General features: G+C 34.9%; 1 protein-coding gene across 6 annotated transcripts in view; it reads right to left on the bottom strand.

The window, feature by feature from the left end:
* CNOT6L (CCR4-NOT transcription complex subunit 6 like) overlaps nt 1–20,315 on the bottom strand; it is a 112,311-nt gene that overhangs the window by 39,343 nt on the left and 52,653 nt on the right. For all 6 annotated transcript variants that reach the window (XM_081812952.1, XM_081812954.1, XM_081812950.1 and 3 more), the window contains one exon: nt 5,878–5,967. In XM_081812952.1, coding sequence (XP_081669078.1) covers nt 5,878–5,967 — 90 coding nt within the window. The remainder of the gene's footprint in view (nt 1–5,877; nt 5,968–20,315) is intronic.

The raw sequence follows: 20,315 nt of genomic DNA, 5'->3' as shown, positions 1-20,315 counted from the left end.
CCTGATTTCTCTGGCCAGTGAAGCCAAAAAGGAGACGTACGGCAAGCATTAGGTGGGAAACACACTTAGTGGCAGTGGTAATCCAACATGCTAATGGCAATCTCTCTAATAGAGCCCGAAGAGAGAGAACCCATCCCAACACTCCAGTAACCAGCAGCATTGGGCCTGGTTTGCCCACAGTAAGGGTGTCAGCTGAGCGTGGAAGAGCGGACAGAACCCACATGCTAAACCTAAACTGGGCAACTGCCTGCTAAAATTGAGATTTAATTTTAAAAGGATCAACAGTCTCCAAATATAACATTTAAAATATCCAGGATACAACTGAAAATCATTGGTCATACCAAAGACCAGGAATTATCACAAATTAAATGAGAAAAGACTATCAACAGAGACCAACACAGAGAGGATTCAGATGTTGAAATTGACAGATTTTAGAGCAGCCATCATACACAGCTGCTTCAAGAAGTAATTACAAATTCTCCTGAAACAAATGAAAAAATAAAAAGCCCAAAGAAGCATAAGTTCTACTTTTTGAAAAGATCCAAAATGAAATTACTCAACTGAAAAATACAATAATCAAATAACAAAACTCACCAGAAGGGCACAAAAATAAAGATAACCAAAAAAAAAAAAGAGTGAATCTGAGTATTTCATTTGAACAGTTAAAAGGAAAATAAACTGGGGGGGGAAAAATGAACAGAGCTTGAGAGACCTGTGGAACTGTTAACAAAAGCTCTATGACTCATATCATCAGAGTCCAGAAGGAAGAGAAGAAAGAGCATGGGCTTAAAAAGTATTCTAAGAGATAATGGCTAAAATGTCTCAAATTTGGTAAATGACATAAACGTACAAATTCAAGAAGGTGAGCAAACTTCAAGTAGAATAAACCCAAAGAAGTCCACACCAAGACACATCATAAACTGCTGAAAACTAAAGATAAAAAAAAAATCTGAAAAACATCAAAGAGAAAAGACACATTACCTATCAGGGAACAATGGGTTTCTTTTCTGAAACCATGGCAGCCAGAGGAAGTAGCCCATTTTCAAGTGCTGGAAGAAAAGAACTGTCAAGCCACAAATTCTGTATCCTGCAAAAGTTCCCTTCGAAATCAAGGGGAAATTGGGGCACCTGGGTGGCTCAGTCGGTTAAGTGTCTGCCTTTGGCTCAGGTCATGATCTCTGAATCCAGGGATCCAGTCCCTGCTCAGCAGGGAGTCTGCTTCTCCTTCTCCCTCTGCCCCTCCCCCTGCTTGTGCTCGCTTTCTCTCTCTCTCTTTCTCTCTCTCTAATAAAGTCTTTTAAAAAATTTAAAAAAAAAGAAATCAGGGGAAATAAAAATGTTATAAAAGGAAAACCATGAAACTTTGTTGTTAGCAGACCTGCCCTTAAAAAATGGCTAAAGGAAGCTCTCTAAACAGAAAGGAAATAATAACAGAAGAACTGGAACATCAAAAAGTAAAGAACAAGCAGTAAAATTGGGGGTAAACGCAATGGATTATCCTCTCCACATGAGCTTCTTAAATCATATCTGAGAGTTAAAGCACAAATTATAACATCTGTGTGGTACTCTGTGTAGGTAGAGGAAATATTAGAGACAATTACATTTTAATAAAAGTGGGGAGTATGAAGGCACATAAATGGAAGTTAGGCAGCAATAATGCACTTGAAGTGATAAAACCATTATCAGTAGATTATGCTAAATATGTATATTGTGATATCTAGACCAACCACTAAGAAAAGAATTTCAAATCAGAACTCTAGGTTTCCCTTCTTTTCACTACATCTGTATCTTTGGGGTAAATGCCCAGTAGTGTAATTGCTGGGTCATAGGGTAGCTCTATTTTAACTTTTTGAGGCACCTCCACACGGTTTTCCAAAGTGGCTGTACCAACTTGCATTCCCACCAACAGTGTAAGAGGGTTCCCCTTTCTCCACAACCTCTCCAACATGTTGTTTCTTGCCTTGTCAATTTTTGCCATTTGAACTGGTGTAAGGTGGTATCTCAATGTGGTTTTGATTTGAATATCCCTGAGATGCCCTTCAACAGACGAATGGATGAAGAAGATGTGACCCTTATATACAATGGAATATTACTCAGCCATCAGAAAGGATGAAAACCCAACTTTTACATCAACATGGATGGAACTGGAAGAGATTATGCTAAGTGAAATAAGTAGAGAAAGTCAATTATCATATGGTTTCACTCATTTGTGGAACATAAGGAATAGCATGGAGGACATTAGGAGAAGGAAGGGAAAAATGAAGCAGGGGGACATCAGAGGGGGAGCTCTATGTCAGATAAATGAATAAAATCTTAAAAACAGCAACACAAAAAAATACCAATCTCAAATATACTCTTCCAAATAACAGAAAATAAGTTTTATGATGCCAGTATAATCTTTATATTAAAACCTGACAAGGATATTGAAGAAAGGAAAATTATTGGCCAATCTCACTCAAACTCACATGCAAAAAATCCTAAAATATTAGCAAACTGAATAAAGGGATATATAAAAATACTGTATTACAACCTACTTGAATTTAAGAATACAAAGGTGGCATAACATGAAAAATAAGTATTTACCAAATTAGCAGAATAAAGGACAGAAAATATATGCTCATCTTAATAGAGAAAGAGCATTTGATAAAACATTTGTTCATACTAAAAAATTAAAAACATAGAAGGAATAGGAGAATAGAATAGGAATAGAAGAACAAGCTAGGAACAGAAGAAAACTTATTAATCTGATAAACTTCCTTAACGTTAACTATGTAAAAATTATGGTGAATATCACATTTATTTGTAATTATTAAAAGCTAATAAATTTTGGGGGCGCCTGGGTGGCTCAGTTGGTTAAGCGAGTGCCTTCGGCTCAGGTCATGATCCTGGAGTCCCAGGATCGAGTCCCGCATCGGGCTCCCTGCTCGGCAGGGAGTCTGCTTCTCCCTCTCCCACTCCCCGTTTGTGTTCTCTCTCTTGCTGTGTCTTTCTCTGTCAAATAAATAAATAAAATCTTAAAAAAAAAAAAAAAAGCTAATAAATTTTGAAATTAGACAAATTATCACTACTTTTAGTTAGCATCTACTAGTGATTTTAGCAAGGGCAATAGGGCAAGAAAAAGAAATAAAAGATACAAGAATTAGAGAGTAATAAAAGTGTCATTATTTGCAGATGCTACAACTGTAGAAACTGAAATAAAAATACATTAGGATTAAAAAGAGTTTAGCAAAGTGGCTGAATATGTATTTACCAAAGGCATTTACAAGTGTTCAGCAAGGTACCTGAATACCAATAAATATACAAAACCCAACTATATTCCATAAATAAGCAATAATAATCTTATTAAGATTCATTACCAAAAAGACTGTTTATGAGGGCTTCAAAAAAGTCAATACCTAGAATAAATGTAATAAAAACTGTGAAGACCACTACACAGAAACCTAAATAAAACTCAATACTGGGAGAAATTAGAGAAAGCACAATAAATCAACGAATAACCAACATTGTTAGGTTAGAAAATCCAGTGTTGTAAACATGTCAATTCTTTCCAAAGCAACCTATAGATTCAATATATTCTCAACCTTAATCCCTACCTTTTGGGGAGGGGAGAAATTAGAAAAGCCAATTCCAACAATTTTAATGAAAATACAAGGTAAAGGAAGCATGGGGCAAAACTAGCTTAGACTTTAGAATCAAATCAAGAGGGGAGACTTACTCTACTGAATCTTAAGACATTTTATAAAAATACCATAATTAAAGACACTGTTATATTGCCATAAAGACTACTAGAAATGAGGGCGCCTGGGTGGCTCAGTCATTAAGCATCTGCCTTCAGCTCAGGTCATGATCCCAGGGTCCTGGGATCGAGTCCCGCATCGGGCTCCCTGCTCGGTGGGGAGCCTGCTTCTCCCTCTCCCACTCCCCCTGCTTGTGTTCCCTCTCTTGCTGTGTCTCTCTCTGTCAAATAAATAAATAAAATCTTTAAAAAAAAAAAAAAAGACTACTAGAAATGAATAGAGAATACAAAACGTCAGAAATAAACCCATACATACAATGACAATTTATGACAAAGATGACACTAAAAAACAGTAATGAAAGGACAGTCTTTTCAATAATGGCTCAAGGTCAGTTTAATCTATTATCATGAAAAAGTTATGAAAATTGACTCCTGTGTTACACAAATTGCAGTTCTAGGAAGATACTAGCTTTAAATGTTACAAGTAAAAAATGGAATTTTTAGATACAGGAAAATATATCCTTGAGCTTGAGGTAGGGAAAAGTTCTTAAACAGGACACAAAAGCAATACCATACTAGAAAAGACCAATAAATTCAATTATTTAAGATGTTTTCTGTTCATCAAAAGACAAATTAAAGAGGAAAGGCAAACAATAGCATGGGAGAAGATACCTGCAATATATACACCAACAAATGTCTTCTATCTAAAGTATAGAAGAACTCCTTAAAAATTACACACACATACACCCCACACACATGCCGTATGAATGATCAAGTGGCTACATCTATTTAGACAATGAAGATATGTATTTTTTTTTTTAAGATTTTTATTTATTTATTTATTTATTTGAGACAGAATGAGAGAGACAGAGAGCACATGAGAGGGGGAGGGTCAGAGGGAGAAGCAGGCTCCCTGCCGAGCAGGGAGCCCGATGCGGGACTCGATCCAGGGACTCCAGGATCATGACCTGAGCCGAAGGCAGTCGCTCAACCAACTGAGCCACCCAGGCGCCCTGAAGATATGTATTTTTAAAGCAGGAAGGAAATAGCGTACACATACTATATATATACACACACACAAACACTATATACACACATACACACATACATAGCTAAACTCTTAGCCATATATTCTTAATTTATTACTAAAAGGACCTCTTAAGTTTATTATCTCTCTCCCATCAATCAAATTTTAGTCTTTATAGCCAAAAAATTTTAGAGGATATTAATTTGGTTTTACATTATTGTAAATATTACTATTTTAAAAAAAATTTTGTTATGTAGAGGTCTTCTGTAATGGAGAGAATTAAAAAGAGTACATATCCTGTAAATAAAGATTAAATTCCACCCTTTTCTTAAAAAAAAAAAAAAAAAAAGAGTATAGACAACATACTGTGATGATGGCCTCATGCTAGAATCTAGATTTCTCTCGCTCTGTTTCAGGATTCTGTATTTTAGAAAGACATTATTCCAAGAAAAAGATCTGAATTTAAGCATCTACATACTTTGAGTGTAGATACATACATACATATTTTGAGTGCTTAAGCAAAAAAAAAAAAAAAAGGTTTTAAGTCAAATACTTAAAAGATTCCTTATATAGAAAAATTTCCATTTGCAATATAACTATTTTAGTCAGATAGCTCTAGTGTTCTTGATCAAAATCCTGCTTGCAAAATTTCCACAACTGTGTAGTAACTAGTAATTTCATGCACAAAAAATGTGTACAGTGTATGGGATCCACGTAATCTCCATCAAATTCAAACAATTAATAACTATGTATTTGTGATTAAGAGCAAGAGAATCTTGGGTTCACAGCTCTGGCATTAATCAGCTATGTTAACTTGGGAAAATTAATTCATTCTCCCAATCTCAGAACTTGCATCTGTAGAATACCAGTAAAAACTGGGACCTCTTAGGTTCTTAGAAAAATTAAATGAGATAATGTAATTAAAGCTCCTAATATATTGCTTGGTAAATAGAAAGCACTCAGTTTATGAAAAGAATGTCCCATAATAGGAAGAATTCTAAAACTATGAGAAGTTATTAAAAAAAAAAAAATGGTCAGATGCTCTTAAGCAACATGTGACATATTAGCTAGTAGTAATACATGTAGAGTTCACTGACTAATCACTAAGAGTTACCTGCAAGATTGTCAAGCATGAAGTTCAGTAGCTTTCGGGTTCCATCTGGGTCCTGGTATAAATTGAGAATATCCTGTGATAAAGGATTGCCTAAAGCAGAATAAAAAAATAAAATCTGTAAGACTTACAATTGTAAGACCAGACAAATGTACACAATAAAATACTAATTTTGTAAAGTGAATTTTAAAGTATTTAGTCGGTTACATAAATTTAAAGAAATTACGTGAATCTAAAGAAATACTGTTAAGATCGTTGTAAGATTTCAAAAATGTTTTCTCGATTTCACTGTTTATACTATATATCCACAATTTGTTTGCCAAAATCACATATATAAACGTACTTATTAATCTTAGTCAATTCTGAAGTAATATCACAATTCAACACCCTGAATTAACCTTTGTAAGTTCTACATTTATCTTTGAAGATGAAACAGTCCTATATGAGAAAGAATGAATGCTATCATAAAAAAAAAAAAAGGGAGGGCCTTCCTAGTTAGAATATTTATATTACATATGGAGAAAGGAAGACATTTCAAGTGAAAAGAAAACCTTGTACAAACATGAGTTAGTGAAATGTGAGAAGAAAATAAGAATTTTTTCATTATGGTGATCAGGAATATCTGAGTACTAACAGTACAGATGTATCAAATATTAAAAAAAAAAAAAAGCTATTGTTAACAGTCTATATATTCCCTTAAGAAATAAAGGAGGAATTTGTTGAGACAGGCATGAAACAACAGTCTTGCAAACAGATTTCAAAAGACAAAAACCATGGAACTTCCAGAAACAAAGGTTTTAACTACTGAAGCAAACAAAATCTTCAACACACAAACTCAGCAGAATGGCTAAAATTTAAAAATATTGACCAGAAAGTGATTTAAAAAAAAAATGTAGAGTACTTGGAACTCTCATATTGCTGGTATATTTCAACTGTGGTGAAAATCTGGTTGGCAGTTTCCAATTCACTTGAAAGAGAAAAAGGAAATTTCCTGGTGTGACAAAAATGCTCTATATCTTAAGGTAGGCAGTGGTAACACATGTGTATACTTTTATCAAAATTAGTCACAGTACGTACTAAAACATTTGGTATTTTAATATATAACTATAACTCAAAGTATTAGGGGGAAAAAACTATGATCAATGAGTTAGGCAGTACATCAGACACAACTAAAAATAAAATTAGTGAACAGAAAAAATACATTCAAAGAAACTACCAAAAATGCATCACCAAGAGTCAAAAAGATATAAAGTAGGAGACAGTAACAGATATGCGAGTTAGATAAGAAATCTTAACATATATTAAATTGGAGCTCTAGAAATAGAGAACAGGAGTTGGGTCTCTGGCTCAACATATAAAGAACTCCACAATTGAAGTCATAAGGCAAACTGCTGCCCTGAACACAAACAAGCAGATATAGAAAATCACAGCCGAGTAGCAGCAAAAGTCCGGATACAGAAGCCCAGAAATGGAACTAGTATCAGTTGGCACACTTTGAGTCATAACTGACAAACTGGTGGAGGCTTGTAGAAAATTAGCTTGAGAGTTAAAAAAAAAAAATCAAAGGGACCCAATCTTAGGAGCCTCTAACACTTCCCTGAGTTTTATCTCCAAGAGCCCCACCAGGTTTTTAATATAAAGACTGGAAAAAAATTCCCCTTGTGCTTCTGGTGGGAAAGGGAGAGTGAGGGAGTGGGGGGGTGGGGGAGGGGGTAATGCTCTCCTTAACAAGTCCTGCATGCAAGGAAAACTTTTTACCAGAATATAATCAGGTGAGGCTTTACCATTTAACTTCAAGTAAATACCCCACACTCCAGCCCCCTCTAGCCTGATTTGGGGCAGAGAGAGTAGAAAGGAGCATATCTAACTCAAAGGCCCATTAAAAGACTGAGACCTAATCATAAAACTACAGGACTCTTCCTCTCTTTCCACATCTTACAACCACTTTAGTATTGCTCCTGTGTAATAAGATGATTATGGTAAATGGAACTATAAGCCTCAGAGTCTCTGGGAAAACCCAAAGGCAACAGAGGAGATAAAAACAAGAAAACTGAAGGAAATTTTAGACTCTGATATACAACAGCAGCAAACAGTAAACACAGCCTAAGTCCTAGCCAGAAAGAGAGTTTGGAAAGAAGTGAGAAAATGCATTATTTAAAAAGAAAAAGGCTGCAAACTTTCAAAAGATAAACTTTTTAAAAATGAATAAACTAATGAAGTGGGAGAAATTGGAGGGGGAGATGAACCATGAGAGAAAATGGACTCTGAAAAACAAACTGAGGGTTCTAGAGGGGAGGGGGGTTGGAGAATGGGTTAGCCTGGTGATGGGTATTAAAGAGGGCATGTTCTGCATGGAGCACTGGGTGTTATGCACAAACAATGAATCATGGAACGCTACATCAAAAACTAATGATGTAATGTATGATGATTAACATAACAATAAACAATTTAAAAAAAAATTCAAACTGGGGAAAAAAAAAAAGAATAAACTGACCTAAGCAGCACAATGTATACAAAGAAGTATATGAAAGGACTTCATTTTACTTTGTACTGCAAACTAGAGAATGCCAATTGCAAGTAGAAAACTATAAAACCTATTAAGGAAAATAACCAATTACTTAAAACAAAACCAAAACAAAAAACAGGGTAATGGCAATCAAATTCATTAGCAAGAATGGAAGCTGGAATACAGTGGGAATATTTTCAAAGGGTACAAAATGGTATTCAAAACTTCAACACTCCTCCACTAGTTATCAACAAAAAAGTAAACAAAGGAAGTAAAGATGGAGATCAGAAAAACACACCAACCAACTTGACCTGATATCTATGTAATACTGTACTCAAAAAGAGGAAAATATACAATCTTTTCAAGTGTACAGGAACATTTCACCAAGACAGACCATATTCTGGGCCAGAAAATCTGTAACATGTTTAAAAGAAATGAAATCAGAGCATACTGACCATAAAAAAAAACTAGAAAACAACAACAGAGAACTAGAAAATCTCCAAGTACTTTGAAATTAAACATCATACTTGTAAGTAATCTATGGGTTAAAGACAAAGTCACAAAAAATTTTAATTTAAATGAAAATACATTATCAAAATTGTAAGATGAACCTAAGCCAGTGTCTAGAGGGAAGTTTATAGCATTAAATCCTTATACTGGAAAAAAAAATCTAAAGTCAATGACTTAACTTCCATATTAACAATCTTTAAAAAGAAGAGCAAATGAACCCCAAAGAAACCAGAAAGAAATAATAAAGAGCAGAAATCGATAAAATTTACAACCAAAAACATGAGACTACTACTGAACCTAAACATGGTACTTTGAAAAAAGAGACAAAAAAAATTGATAAACCTACACTTGCTCAAGAAAAAAAAAAAAGACACAACTCAATAAATACCAAGAATTAAATAAGGAATAGATCTTGGGACATCAGTACAGGGAATACTAAGAAAGCTTTGTTCTTAAGTTCAATAACAGAAAAAATGACCAAATTCCTTAAAAGACAGAAAATATCACACCTCACTCAAAAAAGAAATGGATAGAAAACTCAGCCAAAAATGGCAGAGTAAGGACCTCCAAAAATGTGCTCCTTCATTAAGAGCAAAATGGCAGAATATGGGTAAGGACAATAATTTGTGGAGTTTTTGCCTTCTTCTAGTCCCTCACTGCCAAGGCAGCCTGGCAACCTGGCAACCAAAATTGAGCTAGAGCCTTTCAAAACCTCATTCCCAAAAGTAGCCATTTATCTGACTTGTGTGGTGGCAGTTCCTTGACTCTTGCCAAGTGCTAAAAGCCTTCCACCTGAAGGGGGAGAGGGTGTAAGGGCATGTTTGAGGAAACCATTACTGGTAAATGATTTAACTTATGGCTGTCTGGGGTCATGGAAACAGGTAAGGCAAACAAAAGACTAACCTAAATGCTTAAAAGAAAAGCTTGGGAGTAAGATGTCATTAAGGCTTTGAAAAGTTCTGATATATTCCAGGTTATCTAGAAAACTGTAAATGTGGCCGGCTTTGCATATGCTTAGGAAAGACCTGAAAACAGCCTAAGCTCTCACCTCTTCCTCATCTTGAGGCTGTGCACAAGTCAGAAGCTGAACACTAAACTGAACAGATTTCAATGGCTCAGTCAGTAGAACACGTAGCTCTTGATCTCGGGGTCATAGGTTCAAGCCCCGTGTTGGGTGTAGAGATTACTTAAAAATAAAGTCTTAAAAAAACAAAAAACAAAAAAACAAAAAACAAAAACCTACAGAGGCCAAAACGTAGAAGAATGACATATTCAAAGTGCTAAAAGAAAAAAATTGTCAACTAAGAATTCTGTATCTAGCAAAAATATCCTTCTTAGATGAAGGAGAAATTAAGACATTCCCAGATAAACAAAAACTGAATGAGTTTGTGACTAGATCGGCACTACAGAAAATATGAAAGGGATTCCTACAGGATGAAATGAAAGGACACTGGATGGTAACTTGAATCCATATGACAAAAATAAAGAGTACCAATAAAAGTAACTACATAGGTATCTATGAAGACAGCATAAATATAATTAGTGGTTTTATCATTTTCAATCTAAGAGACAACTGCATACAGCAAAAATGATAAATCTACGTTGATGGCCACACAATGTACAAAGATAATACTTACGACAATAATAGCATAAATGAGAAGTGAATGGAGCTATAGGTGCAAAGTTTTTTTATATTATTTAAATTAAGTTGATATTAATCCAAATTAAGAATACTATAAATGGGGGCGCCTGGGTGGCTCACTTGGTTAAGCGACTGCCTTCGGCTCGGGTCATGATCCTGGAGTCCCAGGATCGAGTCCCGCATCGGGCTCCCTGCTCGGCAGGGAGCCTGCTTCTCCCTCTGACCCTTCCCCCTGTCATGTGCTCTCTGTCTCTCTCATTCTCTCTGTCTCAAATAAATAAATAAAATCTTTAAAAAAAAAAAGAATACTATAAATGTTAATTTCAACCCCGAGTAATCACTAAAAAAATAGCTCAATATAATATAGCAAAAGAAAAAAGGGAATGAAATTGGTACACTGGAAAATATTCATTTAACAAAAAAAAGGCATTAATTGAGAAACAGAGGAACAAGAAGGCACTAAGACATAGAAAATAGCAAAATGGTGACAAAAATCCTACCTTATCAGCAAATACATTAAGTATAAGTGGATTAAACTGATTACAATGCAGAGATTAGCAGAATGAATAAAACATAATTCATTATATGCTGTCCACAAAAGATACACTATAGATTCAAAGACACAAATAGATTGAAAGTAAAAGAATAGAAAAATGTATGCCATGCAAACAGAAAAGAGCTAGAGTGTCTATACTAAGAAATGGATAATCTCAATGTCCTTTATCGATGAAAGAAATTGAATTAGTTAAAAACTTTTCAACAAAGATAATTCCAGATCCATATGGTTTTACTGGAAAATTCTACCAACCATTTAAGAAAGCAGTAATACAAATGTTATGCAAACTATTCCAGAAAAAAGAAGTGTTAGTTACACTTTCGAACTCATTTTATGAGGTCACCAGTTTTCTGAAAGCAAAGACATTGTAAGAAAAACACTACACAATATGGCTTATGATCATTAATGTATAAATCCTCAATAAAATAGTATACATTTAGATATATACTAGTGTATATATTTAGATAATATATCTCAATATATTAGAGTGAGAATACATAATCACCAAGTCATTTTTAAAATGGGAATAGAGGCTGGTTCAACATCTGAAAATCATTAATGTAATTCAACATATAAACAGACTAAAGAAGAAAAGTTACATGATCATCTCTAAAGTCACACACAAAGTATTTGACCAAATTCGACTTGCATCAATGACAAAACCTTCAAGCAAATATGAAATAGAAAGAAATTTATTTAACCTGAAAAAGCATCTACCAACAAACTTGTCACTTATATATTAATGGTGAGAGACTGTTTTTCCTTAAAATTGAGAACAAGGCAAGGATGTGCACTCTCATCACATGTATTTAATACTCTCCTAATACTATCACCAATGTGATAAGGAAACAAATTAAAAGAATATGTAACAGAAAGGAAGAACTGAAACAGTCTCTATTCACAGATTAAAAGTTTGTAAAAGTTTAGAAATGTTGAGAGAGACCAGGTCAATATATTTAAAAATCAACTGCATTTTAATTCTATAATATCAATGAATAACAGGAAATTTAAAAAGCACTACCATTTACAACAGCATCAAAAATATCAAGTATAAATACCGCAAAATATGTGTAAGATCCACATGCTGAAAACTATAAAGCATTAAAGAAAGTAAAGAAGGCCTGCATAAATGAAGAGATATACTGTATTAATAGATTGGAAAACACAATCTTAAGTCTGAAGATTAAGAAACTGAATCTCCTCAGACTGATCTAGGTGTTCATCACAAGCCCGAAAAAAATTTTAGCAGGATATTTTGCAAAAACAGTAAGCTGATTCGAAAATTTGTATGGAAATGTATAGCATCTAAAGGTATAAAAGCAAACGTGAAAAATAATCACGAAGTTGAAGATCTCATGCTACATAACCACAGGGTGATATCAAAAGGTAGGATAGTATAATTTAAAAAATCCATAATTACAATGTATGTGAGGCAACTGATCTGAACCCACATTAAGAACAAAATAAAGTCAGAATGGATTAAAAACAAAGTCCAAGGGTGCCTGGAGGGCTCAGTCGGTTAAACACTGGACCCTTGATTTCGGCTCAGTTCATGATCTCAGAGTCCTGGGATCGAGTCCCACACTGGGCTCCCCCTGCCTCAGCAGGGAGTCTGCTTGTCTCCCTCTCCCTCTGCCCCTCCCCCTGCTTGCACACGTGCTCTCTCTCAAATAAATCTTTAAAAAAAAAAAAGGCAAAGTCCAGCTATATACTATTTGTAAGAGATACACCTAAGCATAAGTACACAGAAAGGTTGAAAGTAAACAGATGAGAAAAGATATATTAGACAAACATTAACCAAAAGAAAACTTGCACAGCTGTAATATTAGACAACATAGACCATAGATAAAAATATTTAACAAGGGAGGAAGAGGCTCACACTACCTAATATCAGATTCTATTCACTAGATGGTTTAGCAATATATACAATACAGCAAATATACAGCAATATATAGGTGTAGGTGGTATACCTAATAAAATAATCTCGAAGGATATAAAGCAAAAACTGAGTGAACTACATGGGGAAATGAGCAAATCCACAATTTTAGTGGAAATTTTAGCATTAATCACCTTAATTACTAAAAGAGCAGAGTCAAAAATTTGCAAAGATAAAAAATCTGAGCAACAAATTTGACCTAATGGACAAATATATAGACCTGTGCCCAACAATTAGAAAAACAATATTCTTTCTGATGCAGTAAAACATTTACAAAAATTGATCACATACTAGGTCATAAAGAAGAATCAACAAATGTCAAAGAATGGGTTCATACAGGTTACCCTAACTGCGTATAATGCAGTTAACTTTAACGCTAACAATTAAAAAAAAGATATATTTAAAATCATGTATGAATGGAAATGTTAAATAATTAATGGATCAAAGAAGATATGATAACCTATATTAAAAGTACTTAGGCCAAAACAAAAATGAAAATACTTCATATCAAAATTGTGGGATGCAACAACAACAAAAAGAGTCAAATAGGCATATTTATAGCCTTACTTAAATGCTTACATAAAATAAGAAAATCTAAGTATAAACTAAACCATATATCCAACTTAAAAAGAGAAAAAAGAAAAATATATATCTAGACAAAACAGAATAAAGAAACACAGAAATGAACCAGTTTTTGAAAAATAAAAGGCAACATTGATTCAATGAAAATAACATAACTGACAAAATCCCTGGGGAGGCTACACCAGAAAAAAATAGCACAAATAAGTAATGTTAGAAATGAAGAGTGGGTGATACAGCTATAAACAGAACAGAGTCTAAAAATATATCAAGACAATATTATGAACTTTCATGCAAATAAGTTTGAAAAATTAAAAAGCTAACAAATTCCAATAGTACACATACAGTCCAACAGAACTAACAATCGTCAATGGTTCTTGTAACTACAAATATACTGGGGTGGTATTTAAGTATCTTCCACAAAGAAACAACTGGCAATGAGAGTTTTATAGAATTATTCTACCAAAATTTCAAGGAACACATTAGTTCAATCTTATACAAACTCCTTAAGAGAACTGATTAAGAATCTTACTTAGGTCTGTCTTGTTCATGAGCATATGTTTAAAATTCCTAAAATTTTTTTTGTTGGGAGAGGCAGTCCACCAGGGACCTGTGCTTCCCTCTTCATTCCTGGTGAGTGTGACAGATTCTGAGGCCTATGAGTCTGATACTGAGCAGTTTCTATAGCTAGTTACATAGGCAACTAAACAGGTTAAGGCAACCACAGCAATATTTCCATGTAACTCTTTGCCCCCCTGGGGAATCAGAACTAGTTTTTTGCTGCTCACTACAGTATTCGGTGCTTGCTTGAAAAGTGCTGGAGTGTTGGACATGAACTACTCAGTTCCAATGCAAACTCACTGTGTACAAAGCATATGTCTGGGCCCATCTTGTTGTCTGAAGTGATAACATTCTTTGTCTCTGACCCAGGAGTCTCATTGTCTTCTGCCACTATCCATGAAACAAAAATTGGCTAACTTATTAACTTATTAGTAGAGTAAAATCTCAGGGCCTTGGGGTGCCTGGGTGGCTCAGTCGTTGGGCATCTGCCTTCAGCTCAGGTCATGATCCCAGGGTCCTGGGATCGAGCCCCGCATCAGGTTCCCTGGTCAGCGGGAGGCCTGCTTCTCCCTCTCCCACTCCCCCTGCCTGTGTTCCCTCTGTCTCTGTCAAATAAATAAAATCTTTAAAAAAAAAAAAAAAATCTCAGGGCCTTCACAGTCCTTGACAAATATTATCAAAATGCACCACGATGGATTTATCTCAGTAATGCAACTGAGTTTAAACTGGAAAAAATGGGGGCACCTGGCTGGCTCAGTCAGAAGAAAATCTGACTCTTGATCTCAGGGTCATGAGTTCAAGCCCCACATTGGGTGTAGAGATTACTTAAATAAACTTTAAAAAATGAACAAATAAGTAGGAAAAATGTATAGATATAATTTATTAATCAACCTATGAAATGAGAAAATTATCCCACAATAGATGATGCATTTGATAAAATTCAGCCCTCACATAAGGATTAGCAAAACAGAAGAAAACTTCTAGAAACTAAAAAAAAATGTGTTTTACCAAAAATACAAAGCAAATATGGAAAAATATTAGAAGCATTTCTTTTAAAATTGGGAATAGAAGCATGCTCACCCAGTATTAATGCTTCTACTCAATGCTGTACTAAACATTCTGGTCAGACATTAAAATAAGAAACATGCACATGAAATGATCATCTGCATATGAAACCTGAAAAAATTTGCAGACAAATTTTCTGAAAGGTAAGAATTTAACCAAGAAAGCCTACTACAGATCAATTTTTTTCTTACTTGTATTTCTATACCCCAACAACAAATAGGCAGAAAAAGCAAATTTAAAAATAATTGTAATAGGAAAAAAAAAGTATAAGGTACCTACGAAACAAATCCAACAAAAGAAGTGCCTGAGCAAAGATGTGAAGCTATAAAATTTTATTTGAAGATGTTAAATAAGATCTAAATAAATGAAGATGCCAAAATTCAGATAGGAAGACTCAATATATTAAGATGTCAATTCTTCCTAAATTGATCTACACATTCAATGCAATTCTGAAGTCCCAAGAGCATTTTTTATCAAACATAACAAGCTGTTTCTTATGCATGAGGAATCCGAGACAGCCAAACTGCCAAGACACTATGAAAGAAAAATGTAAGGGGAATTCCCAAAGCAGATATCAAGTTTTAATATAAAGCCATAATAATGATTATGATAATGTAGTAATTAGTGCAAGGTTCAACAAATTGATTTCTGGATATATAAAATGGAGATACAAAAACAGACCGTGACATAGGTGATAGAGAGGTGACTCTGCTGATGATCAGTGGGAGAAGGGAAAACTATTCACTAAATGATAGACAGTTGATTATTCATAGAAGAAGTGACTACATCACTCCATAAATGAGACCCGTCATACCATATTAAAAAACCGGTTCCAAAATGGTATTGGAATGCAGCAGATAAACGTTAATATTCTCACACCATATACAAAAATGAACTCAAAATGGTTTAATAACCTCAACCTGAAGCCATAAAACTCCTAAAAGAAAACATAGGCAGTCAAGTCTTGGACATGGGTCTTTCCTTTGTGAAGCTCTCTCCTCAGGCATAGGTAGTAAACGCAATAGGTAAATGCAAAAGAATGAAACTCAACCACTTTCTCACACCATATACAAAAATGAACTCAAATGGTTTAATAACCTTAGTGTTAAGACCTGAAGCCATAAAACTCCTAAAAGAAAACATAGGCAGTCAAGTCTTGGACATGGGTCTTAATATCTCTGTGAAGCTCTTTCCTCAGGCAATGTAAACAAAATAAGTAAAATAAATAACCTGGACTACATCAAACTGAAAAGCTTTTGCACAGTGAAGGAAACCATCAACAGAACAAAGAAACAACTTAATGAATGGGAGAAGATATGTGCAACTGCTGTTATCCATAAAGGGTTAATATCCAAAATATACAAAGAACTCATATACATCAACACCAAAGAAAATCTGATTAAAAATGGGCAGAGGACCTATATAGACATTTTTCCAAAAAAGACACACAGAGGGCCGACACACGAAAAGATGCTCAACATCACTAATCATCAAAGAAATGCAAATCAAAACCACAATGTGATATCACCTCACACCAGTCAGGATGGCTAATTTCAAAAGACAATAACCGGTGTTAGTGAGGATGTGGAGAAAAGGGAACCCTGTTGGTGGGAATGCAAATTGGTACATCTACTATGGAAAACAGTATGGAGATTCCTCAAAAAGTTAAAAACAGAAATCCAATACAATCCAGTAATTCCACTTCTGTGTTATTTACCAGAAGAAAATGAAAACACTAATTCAAAAAGATATATGCAGGGCGCCTGGGTGGCTCAGTCGGTTGGGCGACTGCCTTCGGCTCAGGTCATGATCCTGGAGTCCCGGGATCGAGTCCCGCATCGGGCTCCCTGCTCGGCGGGGAGTCTGCTTCTCCCTCTGACCTTCCCCCATCTCATGCTCTCTCTCTCTCATTCTCTCTATCAAATAAATAAATAAATAAAATCTTTAAAAAAAAAAAAGATATATGCAGTCCTATGCTTACTGCAACATTACTCACAATAGCCAAGATATGGAAGCAACCCAAGTGTCCATCCATAGACGAATGGATAAAGAAGATACAGTGTGTGTGTGTTTGTGTATGTGTGTGTATGTATATATACACGTATACATACACACATATACATACACACAATGTAATATTAGTAAGCCATAAAAAATGAGATCGTGCCATTTCTGACAACGTGAATGGGCCTAGGAAGTATTATGCTAAGTAAAATAAGTTAGAGAAAGACAAATACCCTATGATTTCACTCATATGCAGAATCTAAAAAACAAAAACAAATGAATAAACAAAAAACAGAATCAGACCTATAAATACAGAGAACAAAGTGATGGTTGCCAGATAATTGCGAATGGACAAAATTGGTGAAGGCTCCCAGTTATGGAATGAATTAAGTTAGGAGAATAAAAAGTACATCATAGGAAATACAGTCAGTGGTATTTAAATAGTTACATGGTGACAGATGGTAGCTACACTTGTGGTGAGCAAAATATAACTGAGAGTTGTTGAATCACTATGTTGTACACCTGAAACTAATGTAATATTGTGTGTCAAGTATACTAAAAAAAAAAAAAAAAAAAGGACCTTAAAAGAGATACATGCATCCCTGTTTATTGCAGCTTTACAACAGCTAAGATACGGAAACAACCCAAGTAACCAATGATAGATGAATGGATAAAGATGCAGTGTATATATATGCAATAATACTCAGCCATAAAAAAGAATGAAATCTTGCCATTTACAAAAACATGGATAGGCCTAGAGGGAATTATGCTAAGTGAAGTAAATCAGAGAGAGAAAAACAAACACCATATGATTTCACTTAGATGGGCACGTGGCTGGCTTAGTCCATAGAGTATGTGACTCTTGATCTCAAGAGTCTTGAGTACAAGACCCATGATGGGCTTAGAGCTTACTTAAACACACAGGGGTGCCTGGGTGACTCAGTCAGTTAAGCAGCTGACTATCGGTCTCAGCTCAGGTCATAATCTCAGGGTCATTAGATCCAGCCCCACGAAGGGCTCCGTGCTCAGCAAGGAGTCTGCTTCTGTCCCTCTGCCCCTCCCCACACTCACAATTGTGCTCTCTCTCAAATAAAACTTTTTTTTTTTTTTTTTAGATTTTATTTATTCATTTGACAGAGAAGAGAGACAGTGAGAGAGGAAACACAAGCAGGGGGAGTGGGAGAGGAAGAAGCAGGCTTCCCACAGAGCAGGGAGCCCGACATAGGACTCGGTCGCAGGCTCCTGGGATCATAACCTGAGCTGAAGGCAGATGCTTAACAAGTGAGCCACCCAGGCACCCCTCAAATAAATGAATCTTTAAACACACACATACATCCCAAACAAAAACCAAAACAGTCTCTTACAGAGAAATGGTGGTTGCCAGCAGGGGGGGTTGGTGGGGGGTGGGTGAGAGGAAATGGGTGAATTGGTGAAGGAGATTAAGAAATACAAATTTGCAATCATAAAATGAATAAACCATGGGGATAAGTACAGCATAGGGAATATAGTCAATAATATTGCAATAATGTTGTATGTATACTCAACTTAATCTGGTGAGTATTTTGTAATGTGTGTGTCTCACACACGCACACACACAACTGTCAAACCACTATGTCGTACACCTGAAACTAATATGTCAACCATACCTCAAAAATTTTTTTAAAATTTCAAATGAATGAGAGAATTTACCATGAAGAGTAAAACTTTACAGAACTTTTAGGAAAAAAAACATTTTTCTAACCTGGGGTAAGGTAGGATTTCTTTCACAAGTTATGACTTCATAAAGATTTTTAAATTCAACTACAATAAAAATAACAAATCTACTCATTAAAAGATACCTAAGAAAACAAAAAGAAAACCCAGAGTAGAAGACGATATTTACAATACAAAACACACAAAACTTAAGAATTCCTATAAATAAATACTTAAAGTGAAAATGAGCAAAAGACATCAATAGCAACTTCAAACAAGAAACATGGCCAATAAATATATGAAAAGGTGCTCAATCTTACGAGCAATTAGGAAAACACAAATTAAGAGAACTAGAAGCTATTTCACACTCAGTAACAGACAAAACTTTAAAAAGCTGACAATACTATGTGTTGGGAAGAAGACAGAAAAATGGAAACTATATTACTTTGGGGAGTGTATTTTAGTACAACTACTTTGTAAAACATTAAGGCATTACCTAATAAAGCTAAGGAAGTACAAGCAGATCTCTACAACCCAACTATTCCACTCCTCTAGAATTCTATCAGGAGATATGTACAAGAATGTTCATGGCTGCATTGCTTATAGGAGGCATAAAAAGGGCAAATAATCTAAATAACTACTGTAGAATGAATAATTATACCATATTCCTATACCAGAGTACAACAAAGCAGTTAAATTACTATTACATGCATGCATGAACATGGCTGAATCATAAAAACATAAAGCTGAAAAAAAGCAAGTCACAAAATATATTCAGTAGGATTTCATTTATCTCTATAAAGGTTAAAACACTGGTAATAGTTACATATCTGGCACATAGTAGGTGCTCATCAATACCTGTCGTTTGATTGAAAGAAAAGTAAAATAACAACACAAAAGTCAGGATGGTAGTAATCTCTGGGAGAAGGGATGAAAACGTAACTAAAAGGCACACATGAAAATTGTAAGGTACAGGGGATCTACACCAACGAGGTGTGATTGTGCCTATTTCCCAATAATCTCACCAACAGTTACTTTATCAGCTTTTTGGAATTTTTCCAATCTAACAAGTAAAAGTTGAGTATAGTTCCAATTTGCATTGTTATTATTATGCATAAGTTGATGAACTTCCTGTTTTAAAATCTTGTGTATATCCTCTTATATGAACTATTAATATACTCTCTACTAGATTTTTTTTTTATTATTATATTAGTCACCATACAATGTACCATTGGTTTTGATGTGGTGATCCACGATCCATTGTTTTCATGTAACACCCAGTGCTCCATGCAGTACGTGCCCTCCTTAATACCCATCACTGGGCTAACCAATACCCCTCCCCTCTAAAACCCTGTTTGTTTCTCAGAGTCCATAGTCTCTCATGGTTCAT

The sequence above is a fragment of the Leptonychotes weddellii genome, chromosome 2, assembly GCF_054177405.1.
Source record: "Leptonychotes weddellii isolate Sample4059 chromosome 2, ASM5417740v2, whole genome shotgun sequence".
Lineage (NCBI taxonomy): Eukaryota > Metazoa > Chordata > Mammalia > Carnivora > Phocidae > Leptonychotes > Leptonychotes weddellii.
Note: the sequence above shows the minus strand (reverse complement) of the source record. Positions and strands in the feature narration are given on the sequence as shown.